The following is a 15,366-nucleotide window of genomic DNA, read 5'->3' on the forward strand; positions in this document are numbered from 1 at the left end:
TTTTGACATGGTCAGGACTTATTATTTTCGAAACACCTGTAAATATTTCACGGACTAAATTAATCTATTTACTCGAAAAACATGAAAAATTCCTAACTTATTGAAAAAGTAGAAAATGTTAAAAATTTCAATAATTCTGAAATTTAAAATTAATAACAAAAACTTATCCCAAAACTTAAAAAAAAATATTTTGGAACACTTGAAAGACATGGAAAATGACTCCAAAATCCTGGAATAATAAAAGATTTTATTTCAAATACCTGGAATATTAAACCTTCTCCTAACATTTTAATTAAAAGAAAAATTATTTGAAATGTTTGAGAGACATAGAAAATGGCCCATAAGTTCAGGAATAAAACGAGATTTTACTCTAAATGCCTGGAAAATTATCAAAATATTCAGGAAACCTGGAAAATGTTGAAAATCTGAAAAATTCTTTAATTAAAAACAAAAACTTATCCTAATACTTTAAAATTAAAAGAAAAAATATTTGAAAGACGTGGACCTAAAGTCCAGGAATAAAACGATATTTTATTCCAGATGTCTGAAAACTTATTAAAATAATAATATCTTTATTTAGCAAAAAAAAATATATATAGAAAACCTGGAAAATATTAAAAAATCTGAAAGATTCTTCAATTAAAAACAAAAACTTTAAATACTAAAACTTTCTAAATTTAAAAAAAAAATATTTAAAATGTTTGAAAGACGTAGAAAATTACCGTAAAATCCAGGAATAAAACGAATATTGAATATTTCAAAAGTTGTCATACATATAATACGTAGTTGTATTTATTATACAGGGTGTAACATAAGTGATGACTTTAATTTTAAGGGGTGATTCCTTGTAATTTTTTAATTAAAAAAATTCATATAAACATATGTCTCTGGAGCCGCTTCGTTTTCGAGATACAGAGTGTTAATTTTTTTTTTTAATAAAACAATTAAAAATGGAACTTTTTTGTCCCTTAAGTTTTATTTATTTTAACGGCACACCCAATTTACAAGAATATAATAAAATACGCAATACTAACAATAAGTGGCAAATAATATAACAATAGTCAATAATATGAGAATGAACATAACTATAGCAAAAATAAAGGACAAAGAAGCAAAAATTACATAAACGTAAAACAATTTCTGCACTTTAGTTTTTTAAGACTTATTTAAATGAATTAACAGAGTCTACAAGGAACAAACGAAACAGAGTAGGATTCTGACATCTAATATTGATATTGATATTTAAAGGTACAGTTTTCAAAGTATCAGGTGAATAAAAAATTCAATTTAATATTTTATAAAATATATTTTAGTGTGCAGATGACTATGAATAACGTCGAATTAGCTAAAATGTATTTTATTTAAGGGCTTGCAGTTGGAAATGATGCGGAAGCCCATCGACTTTACCACAAACGCTTTCCCAATAGAATAATTCCATGAGAAACGACTTTCATAAGACTCCATGCCCAACTGTGCGAAACTGAATCTGAAACTGCTAATGCTGAGCGCGTTGGTAGACCGAGAATAATAATGACTCAATAATTAGAGGAAGCAATTCTGCAAGCAGAGGAAGACGATCCGCCAACTAGTACGCGAAGATTATCTTTACAGTTTGATATTAGCCACCAAAGTGTTTAAAGGGTTTTGCAATCAAAATTACTTTATCCATACCACATTTAACACTGTTGCCAAGAGATTTTTCTGCACGATTAGAGTTGTGCCGAGAAAATACGAAAATCCCCATGCCACTGGAGAAACTGGATTCCAACAACAGTTTGCAGTGAATGTTTGGGCAGGAATTCTTGGCGATCATCTTATCAGACGGCATTTTTTCCCTCCTCGGCTGAATGGTGACATTTACAGACAATTTCTAGAAGAAACATTGCCAGGTCTGTTAGATGAATTACCACTAGCAACAAGAAATACAATGTGGTTTATGCACGGCGGTGCACCTGCTTATTTTAGTTTGTTGCTCGAAACTATCTTAATAACACTTTTCCTCAGCAATGGATTGGTCGGGGGGGACCTCAGCTATGGCCAGCACGATCTCCAGACCTGAATCCTCTGTACAATTTCTTTTGGGGATATCTGAAATCGCTTGTTTATGCGAAACCAGTTGTTGATGAAACTGATTTAAGAAACAGAATTGTAGATTCTTCTAATATTATACGAAACATTCCAGGAATATTACAACGGGTGCGACAATCGATGGGAAGAAGATTGCATGCTTGTATTGCCAGTCGTGGCTATCATTCTGATTTTTCACAAAAATTAAGCGACGTACAAATAAGCCAAAAGATACCTTATAAAGTTATATAAAAATGTCAATAAATTCAGTAAAAGTATTTTTTAGATATTAATGCAAAATCGATTTAACAAAAAAAGTTTAACACCCTGTACCTCGAAAACAAAGCGTCTCCGGACATATGTTTATATGAACTTTTTTAATTAAAAAATTACAAGGAATCACCCCTTAAAATTAAAGTCATCATTTATGTTACACCCTGTATACAATAAAGTCACCAATTTATGAACCTTAAAGCTGAAAATTTGAAAAAATTCATGGTCCCCCGTCGACCATGTTGTTTAATTTTGTAATTTGGAGCAATTATCGGTCAGCCGTAAACAATCGAGGATCTCGTTTGGTTTTTGTCACATGCATTCATTTTTATAACAAACAGAAAACGGATCTTTTTTTTTTAGTTTTCGCGTGGGATTTCAATTGTTATACTATACAGGATGTGCCAAAGAAATAACAGCAGTAGGCTTACAAACATATAACCAAATAGTAAGTAAGCCCTGAAAAAAAAAGTTATATTTTTCCAAGTCTCGTTAGTAAACATGAATTGATAGTTTGAACATAATATGTAGTCATAAAATGTTTAATATTATTAATATTTAACATTCCCGTTAAGGTGGTTTTGAAACATTACTTCCATATATTTTTTTAAATTATTAGGCCTAATTGATAGAATCACTAATAATGCATTATAACAAAAATTATTTTTCCAAACCTCCTTGTCTAAAAAAAATGATTATCTTGAAAAAGAATCATGGTATCTTAGATTAAAACGCAATTATTTCATAATATGATTAATATTTAAAATTTTTATTCAAGGAAACTTGAAACAATAACATTGACTGTCTTCTATTTTAATTATTTTTCAAAACTTAATTAAAAATTGTTTGTTATAACATAATCGGATTAATTTTTTTTTAAATCAAATGTGTTCAAACAATGTACCGGTATCTCATTTTCTGAGATAAAATCTATGCCGTTACAACAGCGTATTTGTGTACAAAAAAATGCAGAGGTAATTTGGCAAGAACATTCGAAATAATGAATGTAATCGATGCATTAAAAAAATTAAGTTTTAAAATTAAAAGAGAAAATGTGAAGAAAGGCAAAAATGCTAAGCCAACTGATAATATACAGACCAATATATTAATAGTAAAAACCCACGAATATTCTTTTAGACTGTTCACCTAATACGCTTAAAAAGGCATTAAGCATTGAAAAGTTTCAACTTAACTATGAACGTTAACCTGTTTACGAAAATCGTTTTTATCGAATTCTTACGAAGAACTAATCTGAATGTTCTAGAAACCATGAGACAAATACATGAAGGAATTCAAATAAAAAATGTATGAACCGAAATTTAATACCCGTTAAAAACACGAAGCACTCTACGTCTGTCCATCCACCAATTATCACAACAAACGCAGTATAAGCAAAAATTTTGACAACCTCGCAATACGCTAATGTTGGAAGCTGTTGCATGTTTTTTAATCTTAGTGAAACATTTCAGGTAGCCTCTATAGATTAACATAATATAAATGTACATATTACAACTGTAAAGATTTCAACAAAAACGACTATTGGACTAAACTAGGTAAAAATTATTAAAAAAATGCTTAAAAACAATTTAGAAACCTCCACCTATTTCTAAAACTGATTTAATCGCTCTGTTATAAAATTAAAAAATTTGGCTGATATTGATAATATTAGTTGGTGATAATCTGTCTGGATTATATATTCTTAACAAAGAAATTCAGTAATAAAGAAGTTAATTTTTAATAAGAGTATAACAAATCATGTTCCAATTATTCTTAACATACTATAAGATGAAGTTGTAATTGATACAAAGGCATCTGACAAGACGTTTACTAAACTAAACAGAGAAAATATTAAACAACACTTACAGATTGACTGACAGACAGGCTGGACTAAGGTAATTAACGGCAATGACCTAGAAATTGCCACAGTAACTTTTACAAATATATTTTCTCAAATAGTGAAAAAAAATAAAAAGTTATATTTTAAATTCCCCAAAATAATTAAAAAAAATTAAAGAACTGGCTTTATAAGCACACCTGATATTCCAGCAAATATTCGGACTCCATATACTTAATGCCTGTACAAGAAAATGAACTTAAAAAAAAATTAAACATATGTCAACTTTAACAAGCAACACATCACCTGGTTTTGACAATATCATAAAAAAAATTTTGAGACCTGCATAGTGCCTTCTAGTTTCAAAATTTCAATAAAATGCCCAACTTTTAAAAGTGGTGAAGAAATAATATTAAAAATTATCGACCAATCAGCCAAAGATCTAAAAAAAATGACACGGTCCCAAATAATACATATATTATATAAAAGTATGTTCCTAATAAGGTTTAAGTCCCACTAACATTATTAGTAAAATTACTTAAAGGATAAACGGAAAGAATTAATAATACTAAGTAAATGACGTTGTTGTTGGTTTATTGGCCAAATATTAAAAAAAAAACATTTTTTTCTAGGCCAACGTTTTGAATTATATGTAATTCATCTTCGGGGCTCTCCAATAGCATAAAAGAAAACGGTGATGTTTTGCGGAAAAAGAAATTAAATTAATATGTTATATCCATACTATATTTGAATGTATTTTTTTTTATTTAAATTTAACTATCCGTATTAACGTATTACTTTATTTTAATTTATTATTGTTTCTTTTTCCTCAAAGAATTGCCGTCTGCTTTTATCGTGTTGCAAAGCCCTGAATATAATTCGAAACGTTGGTCTAGAAAAAAATTCTTTTCTTTAGTCTTTGACCAGTAAACCCACAACCACGTCATTTACCTAAAATAACCCTGGTCACTAACTAGTTCATCAATTAATAATACTGTACGTAATTGTCTTCAAGAATGTTTTTCTGGAAGAGAATATTAATGGTAAAACAATTTTCTACGCTGTCGACACGACGCTTATATTTTCTAGTGAAAACTGTATTGTTGTGTGAGGTGGATTTCTCAAAAATATATACTTTAAATAAATAATATTTAAAAGGGATTGGAGGTATACATATAAATTGCTATTTTCTGAGGACATTGTCAGTATAAGGTGTTTGTATTAAATTAATAAAAGCTGTACACCTACAAACAAAAGTCAAAAAATGTTTTAGTTGATCATCAGTATGAAATAAACACAATAACCACACAAAAACTCCATGGAACTTAAAAAGTTTAATTAAAAAATTCTTTGACTATTTAGCACCAAAGTCTTATAATTTGCTTCCAAGATCGTCAAAAAAAATTAGGTATAATAAAACTTTTTTCTCTGCAGATTTAAAATTTCAAAAAATGAGATGACAAAACATTTTTTTTATTATAGTTCAGTTATTAAGGTATAGGTTTATAATGATTGTATTCTAGTGGACATATTGTGTGAATATCAAAAAGAAAATAATTGATTTATCAGCTATGACGCGTACAGGTGTTCTCACCTAGGCGGCTATTGGAACACAGCAACTTATAATATACTATACTAAAAATACTGAAATATTATTTATGTAATTAATTTCTGATAATAAAATACAAAGTAAATATACCATTTCTTGTCTTGAGATATTTATATTAAAAGAGTGAATCTTAATTAAGGAAACTTAGAAAGTAGTCTTAGAAAGAAATAAAAAAAAAAGTCAAGCACAGTCTTAATATATTTAAATTTGTTTATCTTTTTTAGTAAGTTATGACTATTGATTTTGAATGTATTCGGTTGGATCCTATTCTTATGCTTATGCAAAGCCTAGAACGAAAAAAAATATGAAAAAAATACTGCAGGATATTTCAATCATTTTTTTACGTATGCACCTAGAATCTTAGTTTGTCACCCAATAGTTTTACTCTTAATGCGCAACATTAAATAATATACCTTTATATATTTCTCTATTTTAGATTATATCCATCATGACTCTCTATCTGCCTCTCTCTCTTCTCTTCCTCCTCCTTCTACTCCTCCAAAAATCCACCTCGGACTTCACCTTCGAAAACTACAACAGCCAAAAACGTTCACCAACGTCCTTCAATTGTTCCGTTTACTCGCACGAGGACGATTTTGAGGTTCACTGCAGAGGAAACGGACTCACTCACGTGCCAACCAACTTGAACTCTACTCTTAATCGATTGATCATCTCCGAGACAAGGAACATCACGGTGATCACTAGTGAGGCGATGGAGGCTTATAGAGGAAGACTCCAAGATGTGTAAGTGAGGCAAGAATAGTTTTTTTTTTCATAATTATAATAATAAATGTCCTCCCTGAGTTCCTTTGTTAGGATTGACAAATATTGAAGAGCAGTGTTTCAAATCGATTAAAAAAAACATCAGGGTCTGTAGGGGGTGATTAGGAATCCTAATAATGGCAAAAATATATGACACGGACTCAATATTCTTTTGTTCTAAATTAAGTAAAAAAAAAACAAATTGCTTCTTACAAAGAAAAGCGATTACCGTAATAATTTTTTAATTTATTTTCCAGTATTCTTTCGGACCTGCCTAATTTGCGCGTCATCGAGGAGGGAGCCTTTGCCAATATATCCAATTTAAGGACAATGTGAGTCGACATTCAATTAATTAGGTTTAGGATAAAATCGTGCCTATTAGTCTTGATTAATTAACTGAACGATCTAATTAATTAATTATATATTGACTCTTTGAGTAACGCTTTTAAAACCTTTTATATCTAAGAAAAGTAAAATAATTTTATATCTAAAAAACTAAAAATACCTAAAGAAAATAAAATACGTGTGTCAATATTTCGACTGTCGCCTTAAAAAGGCTTTCATTTCCCACGCTCTACTATGAACGTTTCAAAGAGGAGAATAAAGTAAAAGGGCAATTTTTCCATATAAAAAACATTCACGTTATTCCTTTCAGATACATCTACAATGCCCCTCAGATAAAATTTATTTATGGATTGTTAAAAGGGGTTTCTTCGAGTCACTTTCGATCCTTGTAAGTTTGAACCGGTAAAAAATCGTGAAATTCTATTTTGATATGGCAATTTTACAGGCGAATAGTCAATACGGGGTTGCACGAGGTGCCCGAGCTACACTATCTTCCAGCGGAGAATACTTTGTTCTTATTGTAAGTATACTGTAAGTATTTTTTGTTTTAATTTTTTTATTAATTTATTTTCGTGAAAATAGCTTTATTTCGCCATTCAAACACGTAATTAGTTATATTTTTGACGCGTTTGCGATGATTTAGAATTTTAGTTATTTAATATAGTATCGTGACTGTATTTAAAGAACCCTGGATTAATTCAAAGTGGCTTGAAGTCACCGTCTTGTTTGTACATTAAAGAATGTAATAAAATTTAAATAATTAGTAATATTAACAGAATAAAACTAATATGTAATGCTTGTTGACAGAGTATAGAGTCCCTCAATTAGATGGTTGAAATATAAATCCTCCAATTTTTAATTGGCCGACGTTTCGACGTTTTTTATGAAGACTAATGTAAAAAAATTTAGGGGTACAGGACTAGTCATCTGTTGAGCTAATCTATAATTAATTTATGTATAATAAATCAAAGTAATTAATTAAGTAACTGAACTATGTCACAGTATAAAGAGAGCAACAAATAGGTAAAAAAAAAATATGGAAGGTATAAATAAATAAAATTATTCAACGCATCGTATAGAGAAAGAAACAATTTTGTCATACCGTAATATTTTAATCAAGCCATCAAGTGACTCATTTAAACACTTTGGAATTAGGTCCTCGTTCTCTGTAATTTTTTTTTCAAAAATAAGATTAAGAGATTTTTTGGAATTTAATATTAAATTACGATTTAAAGCAATAGTATTAAATGTCGACAAAGCATAGTTAATAGAAATAGGAATAGAGAGTTCTCATCAGGAAGAATGAATAGGTATCAGCAGCATAACTGTGGCATTTGCAAGACAAGAGGGCTTTTCATAAATATAAGGGATTGTATAAAATTGGGCTTTAAGAAAGTAAAAGAATGGTTGGCTAAATTTAAATTATCTCTTAACATCCAAAAAACGATACATAAAAAGGAAAATAATTAGATTTTGGTGTCAATATTTTTTAGAGACTTGGATCACAATAAAATCGAAAAGTTACACAGCAATTCCATCAAGGTATCCGCTCAACAGGTGTAAGTACCATAACATAATAATTAAAAGGGTAATAAGTAAATTAACGTTTTTCGTTCAAGGACCTTAAATTTCAACGACATTTCCAGCATAGAAGATTACGCTTTTAACGGCTCTCAAATTGGGAAATTGTAAGTAAAAAAAAAATTAAAGACGAGCAAAAAGTTGAATTTTTCTTATTTACCACAGACACATAACAGCCAATCCTAAACTGACAGAAATCGGAGAATTTGCTTTCCAAGGCCTAATGAACCTGAGAGAATTGTAAGTAAAAATAATTTATCAAACATCTAAATTTAATAAAAAAGAAGTAATTCATCAATTGTTACTTTTACGTCAAAAATGCTTGCGAGCCTAAACATTTCACGTTGAATTTTCATCAATCTATAGAGACCTCTCGCAAACGTCCATAAAAACTTTACCATACTTCGGATTGGAAACTTTGGAAGTACTTAAAATTCGAGATACCTCCTCGCTGCACACGATTCCTAGTTTATACGATTTACAGGTAAAACTTCTCGAGTTTTTACAGACACTCTCCGTTTAATTGCCCTTTTTAGAGTTTAAAAATGGCCAAACTGACGCACCATTTCCACTGTTGCGCCTTCAAGTATCCGAAGCAACACTCGCCCGTTAAACACGCAGTTTACGAGCAAAACATGCGGCAAATCTGCATCCAGAACCAAAAGACCGTCGGTCAAACAAACAATTATAAGAAGAGGAAAAGGTCTCTGGAATATTCCGAGGACACGGCGAGTTATATAAGAGGGAAAGTTCCCAATTTTACTTTAAACGTTTTTCTTGCGCCGCATCCGAATTCGGTACCGCGGAAACCCTTGACCGGGGTATTCATGGACCATCAGAAACCGAGAGAGTCCGATTATGTCGAAGAGGACGATATGGGCACGTTTCATTCCAGTCCGACCCTGATCAATGATACTCCTATCGAAGTGTTTTGTGGAAATATTAGTTTTAAGTAAGTATGTATATACGTAGGAAAATAGAGTCTGGTGCACAAGAAATAACAATAATTCTTCAGTTTTAAATGGTACGTCCATTTTCTTTAAGAAATATTTGATTTATCAAAATTTGTCTCAAAAAATTAATCATCTCTTTTAGATTCCGAGACCTTCATGTTGAGGGCCGAATTTAAAATACTCTGTATAATATAGAGTTTCATTTTTTTATCGAAAAATATACAGTTAGCAGCAATATATATAAAACTCTTTAATGAAAACAATTACCACACATGCAAAAGGTTGTCAAATTAAATTATCTAAAAAAAAAACAATTTTCTAGACTACAAACTGTCCAGTGCAGTCCTGCCCCGAACGCCCTAAATCCCTGCGAGGACATCATGGGATTCACGTGGCTCAGAAACTCGGTCTGGTTCGTGGTTATTTTAGCTGTCGTCGGCAACATCGCCGTCATTATTGTCATTTGGTTTAGTAAAACTGAGGTAAATTTTTATCAATCATTTTGTTCCTCTCCAGCTTTCTACCTATTTTTTTTTTAATAAGGGCATGGTCAAAGTTAATTTTCTGCCATAAAATGACAATAATTCATAAAGCGCCACCTTGTAAAACAAACTGTTTAAGAGGTAATTAATGGTAATCCTTTCAGTATCTAAGTGAGTCTGGCTAGGTTTTCATTTTATGACATAAAATAATTGATCACAAATGTGACTCTTTATAAAAATGATTAAAATTGCTTGACTTGCTATTGAGGTGGAAGAGGAGGATATTTTTCACAGGTAATTATTCTTCTGTTTTTTTTTTTTTTAGGTAAACGTCTCGAGATTTCTAATTTGCAATTTGGCATTCGCGGATTTATGCATGGGACTGTATTTACTGTTAATAGCCTCGATGGATTTTCATTCGGTTGGGTCATATTTTAATTTCGCTTATGATTGGCAATATGGTAAGCATTTTTGGTTTTATCATAGTGAAATTATAAAAGGAGTAGTATACAGAGTGTGCGCTTCAAGCAATACCAGTATCAAAAATAAATGAAAATTTGAAAACTATGTAAGCTCAAAATAAGACACCGTGTATAAATTTTTAAATGTTAATCCAGCTGCCATGACTATAAGGTCGCTATTGTAAAAAGTATTATTTTAAGACTTGAATCTAACACTAAGGATAAGGACTATATTTAAGGCAACGATGAAGTGATTGATTAAGTAAAACAGAAAATTTGGGATTTAGAAAAAAAGTCGGCATGGAATCAGATAGTACAGAAAACTAATAAAAATAAATCAAAAACTGAAAGCACTCCAAGTATTATTATTAAGCTAAAGAAGCAACATGACAGTGATATTAAACAACAAAAAGTTTAAAAATTGAAATTGTAAAAATGGTTTTATGTGTTATTACAAAGTGTAAAAATAAAAAAACATAAATGTACTCAAATCCAACGTGGAAAGTGTTTTAACTGATTACGAAGTGCAATTAACAAAAATGAACCTATCTTGAATAAAAATTACAAATTACGAATGACATCTTAACTGGCTGATTGGTGAAAGTACGATGAGAGAAAAAATTACCTTTGGTAAAAAGCTAAAACCTAATGATACTTCGATAATATTTGGTGAATGCAGCCCAGGCCTTTTTCATAAGTCAATACATGCAAAAAAGGCTATATTGGATGGGAAAAATGCCCCATTTAAGACTATAATATATCAGTTAAAAAATTCTTTAAATGCCAAGAGTTTTATCACAAAAATAGTGAGTGCAGAACATATATTTACTGATCATTTATGTCCTTTATTCCAGAATCTTGTGAAAGTATTAAAAAATAAAAAAGACTATATACATAGCATTCATAAGAATTTCAACAGTTTTCTACATGATTAGAAGACTCTAAAATAAAGTTGCAAATTTAATTATACTAGGTGAAGGCTGGAATATTACTGGCTATAATATTCCAGTCGCTTTTTGTACGGGCCTTTTTCGGTACAAATACAAAGTTTGATATTAAGTCTATTCTGTCACATATAAAAAGAGTGATATTGATTTTATAATGGCGAATATAAATATAGATCTGCTGGGTCATCAGGACCAGTCTTCATCATGTCCACGAATAAAATCACAAGAATTTTCCTAACAGAACTCCGATTTTAACTTGGCTTGAAGCGTCATATCTCAGAATCTGGAAGACTTACGGTTTTTTTAATGACAATAAAGGATTTAGAAGGTCCTAATCATTACAGAGATGTTAAAAGAAAAATTTTAATTTTATTAGTTTTCTTGGAAAAAAATTACAAAGTTGGACCTGGTTTGATCACCAACTTGTTGCTGCTTATTCGGCCGGTATCCCTAAATCGAATTTTCTAGCTCAATAAAATTACTAGGGGCATGTAAGAAAATAACTTAGAGGATCGTAAAATAGTTAAGAATCGACTCGCAGCCAACTGGGTACAAAATTAAAATGTCGTTGTCCGTAGGCTCAATTATGCCCATCTTCAACTTTCTCAGGGCTACATTTTCATCAAGTTTAAAGGGTCATATCTCTAAAACTAAAGGATTTTTTCATTAGCATCAGATGATTTAGAAGGTCTTAATCTTTACAAAAACCTTCAAAGGAATCCTTTAGATTTATTGTTTTTTTTTTGAAAAAAATTACAAAGTTGGACCTAGCTTGACCACCAACGTGATGCTTCTTATTCGACCGCATTCTCTTAAAATCTAGAAGAGATAGGATTTTTTTAATGGTATCAGGTGGTTCAGAGAATCCTAATCCTCAGGTGGACGATATAATTGACATTTTCAAAGTGATTGGTTTTCTTGGGGAAAAATTGCAAAGTTGTACAAGGTTTGACTATTAACTTGTTGCTAAAAAAAAAATAGGAGCATGTAAAAAAATAACTAGAGGGTCCTACAACGGTTTTTGCCTTATTGCTGCTTATTCGACCGCCGCTAGCGCAGTACTTACACTAATATTATTTATTATAAAAAGATATATATAGGGACTTGTATTAAAATAAGTAGGGGTTTGTAAGATATCGAAGGAGGTTTTTCCGGAGTATTATGATATACCAACTCTCTTAAATAGCCCCATAGAAGAAAACCGCAAGACGTTAAATCTGGGAGGTAGGGAGGCCAAGAAATGGGTCGGAAACTCATTATTTAAGTGTTCATGAACTTCTCGTCTAACATGTGGTAAAACCCCATCATGTACGAATCATATATTCTGTCTCACATTTAGAAGAAGATCTTCTAATAATTGTGGCAGATTGTGTCGCAGAAAATCTAAATAAATTTCACCGGTGAGTCGAGATGGAAAAAAGTAAGGTTCAATAAGCATGCCATTTAAAAAATGAGGTTAAGTTAAATTCGAAAGTCAAAGACAGCCAAGATACAGGGTGATAAATTTAATTTTATTTAAGTACTCGGCAAGGAACAAATAGAGTTTTCCTCAAGTAGTACAATAAAATAAAAAATGACCTCGAGTACCCTAAAATTATCAGATATCTAAAATTTATATGGTGGAGTCACTTATATTAGATCCAATCTATGTCTAAATGATGCACTACTTCATGTAAACAAATCTAAACTGTCAGGAATATACGTATTAGATAAAAAAAAATCATTATATTTTCAACAGCATATTTCCCTATGTCCGTCTTACGTGCATTTATATAAAACACGTTTTTAACGAAATTTGAAATATGGTTTTTAATTATGTTATATTAAATTTTGTCATAAAGTGCGCCACCAGCAACATTTTGGCATAATTTAATTTTTTATTTAAAACATGTAATGTGCAAACAGTTTTGCTTAAAAAGGGTATGCTCTCTGCTGTTTATTATATTTTCGTAAAAAATTGATTTTATGTTAATATAGAAAAATCTAATATGTTAAAGACTGGACTTCGTACGGGCCAAGGTTTTCGAATTCCACGTCCTATTCAGTTAAAAATCAGAAAGAAACAAATTTAACCCGAATAGGAGTAGTAAAGAAAAAAAACAAGAAAGAATTAAATGCATAGGAAATGTGAATAAAACCCCAAACAGCCTAGCGATTCAAAAAAGTATTATACAAAAAAACCTAGTGGAACAAAGCCTAAATGAAAATTAAACGAGAATACTTTTAAAGAAAATCAAGAAAAACAACTGATCAAGTCGGCAAATAAAGCAGTGAAAAATTTCATTCAAGCAACTTCAGAGTAGACAAAAAAAAATCATACACTTGAACAACTTGGCCTACACAATTGCCAAAGCGATATAAAACATACGTATACCAGAAGATAAAACGACAAATTGCAAATTCTACTTCTTGTATGCGAAAAAACGCATAAAAAAGCTCACTCCCCAAACACCTAAAAGAAAAGAAGAGACAAGTAAATAAAAAGTACAAGGTTATAAACAAAACAAATCACACCAAACCAACGAAAAGTAGCAGGAAGACAAATAAACAGACCTACAGACTGACTTTTGTATTAATAACAGTGGCCCGCACGAAATACCGACTTTAACCCATTAGATTTTTGCATATGGGGATACATGAAATCAATTGTTTACTTAAATATAATAAACAAAAGAGAGCAATAAATGGTAAAAATGTTAACTGCTGCTTAATCCTTTCAAAATGAGCAATACTAAATAGTTGATCAATGTCATGTTTGTTGAATGAATTTGAAAATTTTGAAAATTTAAATATCTCGAAAAGAGCGAATCGTAACGAGATTTTTGAAATATACCTTTCTCACCTGTGCCACACCATTTAACTGCTTTGTTTACCCGTTCTTTTACGTACAATATTGTTCTTTTTTATAATAGTCAAAAACCTCTGTTTAATAACAGTTTGTATACATTTAAAAGAAATTTTAGAAATTTATTTTTGGAAGAATCAATGGGATGAGTTATCTTGTTTATGGTTTATTGAGGGACTGCTAGTATGGAGGTTGGTTGTTGTTACTTATAGTGAACTATAATGTATAATTATAGTTGCAATTATTATTTATTAATTAATTTATTTTTTAGTTTTTTTAATGAAGGAGTTTAAGAGTAGCTTGTAGCTAATCTTCGTCTTTCTAAGCAAATAGGCATTATTTTATCATTTGCTGAATAAAAACATTTTATTAATATTATTATTATTATGTGTAGCGTTTTTTTATAATCGACGAACTGCCTTTTTTGTTGCAATTCTCACAAATAAATAGTTTTGAATTTGAGCTTAGTATAGATAGCCAAGCATTTTTCACTTCTTTAACTCAATTGTCTAGATTAAAAATATTTTAAAATAGTGACATATCGGATATATGCATTATTTAATTGGTAAATAAAATAATTTTTTTCCAGGCTCTAAGATGCTCTAAAGTTATTTGGAGAAAATGATTGGTAAACTTATTTCAGGTACTCCAGGATAAGCGTAAAATACTTAGTAATTAGAAAAAAATGTCTTTGAGTACAGTGAAATAAGGCTCTTTAAGCCAATTAGGAATTTCTAGACTTTAAGAAGCTCTTAACTCATTTAGAGAGAATATAAATGGAAGAATTATTCCAGGCACTTCAGGACAAACCAAAAATATTTAGAAGTTGTAATCATTTAATTTATATAGGGTTCAATATTGGCATAACATCTTCACTGAAAATTCCTGTCCCTAATCGACCTAAATAATAACCATTTACTTCTTCTTTCTCTACAGGAATCGGTTGCCAAATAGCAGGATTCCTAACGGTATTCGCAGGCCACTTGTCAATTTTCACGCTAACAATCGTAACGTTAGAACGATGGTTCGCCATAAAATACGCGATCGACCTGACCAAGAGGATCAGACTGTCCACTGCTGTGAAAATAATGACTTGCGGCTGGATCTATTCGATCGTGATGGCGGCCTGTCCATTGGTGGGCGTCAGCAACTACAGTAGCACCAGGTGTGCACATTTCCCACTTATAGGGCACAAATATTTATTTCA

The 15,366-nt window shown here is 30.7% G+C and overlaps 2 protein-coding genes across 7 annotated transcripts in view; one reads left to right on the top strand and one right to left on the bottom strand.

Annotated features, from left to right (window-relative positions):
• LOC126736227 (uncharacterized) overlaps window positions 1–15,366 on the bottom strand; it is a 71,302-nt gene that overhangs the window by 24,133 nt on the left and 31,803 nt on the right. The gene's annotated exons all lie outside the window — the stretch shown is intronic.
• LOC126736226 (follicle-stimulating hormone receptor-like) overlaps window positions 1–15,366 on the top strand; it is a 30,643-nt gene that overhangs the window by 13,047 nt on the left and 2,230 nt on the right. For 3 of the 4 annotated variants that reach the window (XM_050440486.1, XM_050440488.1, XM_050440489.1), the window contains exons 2-13: window positions 6,220–6,527; window positions 6,803–6,877; window positions 7,201–7,278; window positions 7,336–7,410; window positions 8,384–8,449; window positions 8,510–8,578; window positions 8,637–8,711; window positions 8,838–8,955; window positions 9,008–9,423; window positions 9,747–9,906; window positions 10,232–10,367; window positions 15,096–15,324. In XM_050440486.1, coding sequence (XP_050296443.1) covers window positions 6,232–6,527; window positions 6,803–6,877; window positions 7,201–7,278; window positions 7,336–7,410; window positions 8,384–8,449; window positions 8,510–8,578; window positions 8,637–8,711; window positions 8,838–8,955; window positions 9,008–9,423; window positions 9,747–9,906; window positions 10,232–10,367; window positions 15,096–15,324 — 1,793 coding nt within the window. In that variant the 5' untranslated portion in view covers window positions 6,220–6,231. Of the gene's footprint in view, window positions 1–2,649; window positions 2,789–6,219; window positions 6,528–6,802; window positions 6,878–7,200; window positions 7,279–7,335; window positions 7,411–8,383; window positions 8,450–8,509; window positions 8,579–8,636; window positions 8,712–8,837; window positions 8,956–9,007; window positions 9,424–9,746; window positions 9,907–10,231; window positions 10,368–15,095; window positions 15,325–15,366 lie in introns of those variants that run through there. The other variant, XM_050440487.1, reaches the window with a different exon arrangement.

This window comes from Anthonomus grandis, chromosome 5 (genome assembly GCF_022605725.1).
Source record: "Anthonomus grandis grandis chromosome 5, icAntGran1.3, whole genome shotgun sequence".
Taxonomy (NCBI): domain Eukaryota; kingdom Metazoa; phylum Arthropoda; class Insecta; order Coleoptera; family Curculionidae; genus Anthonomus; species Anthonomus grandis.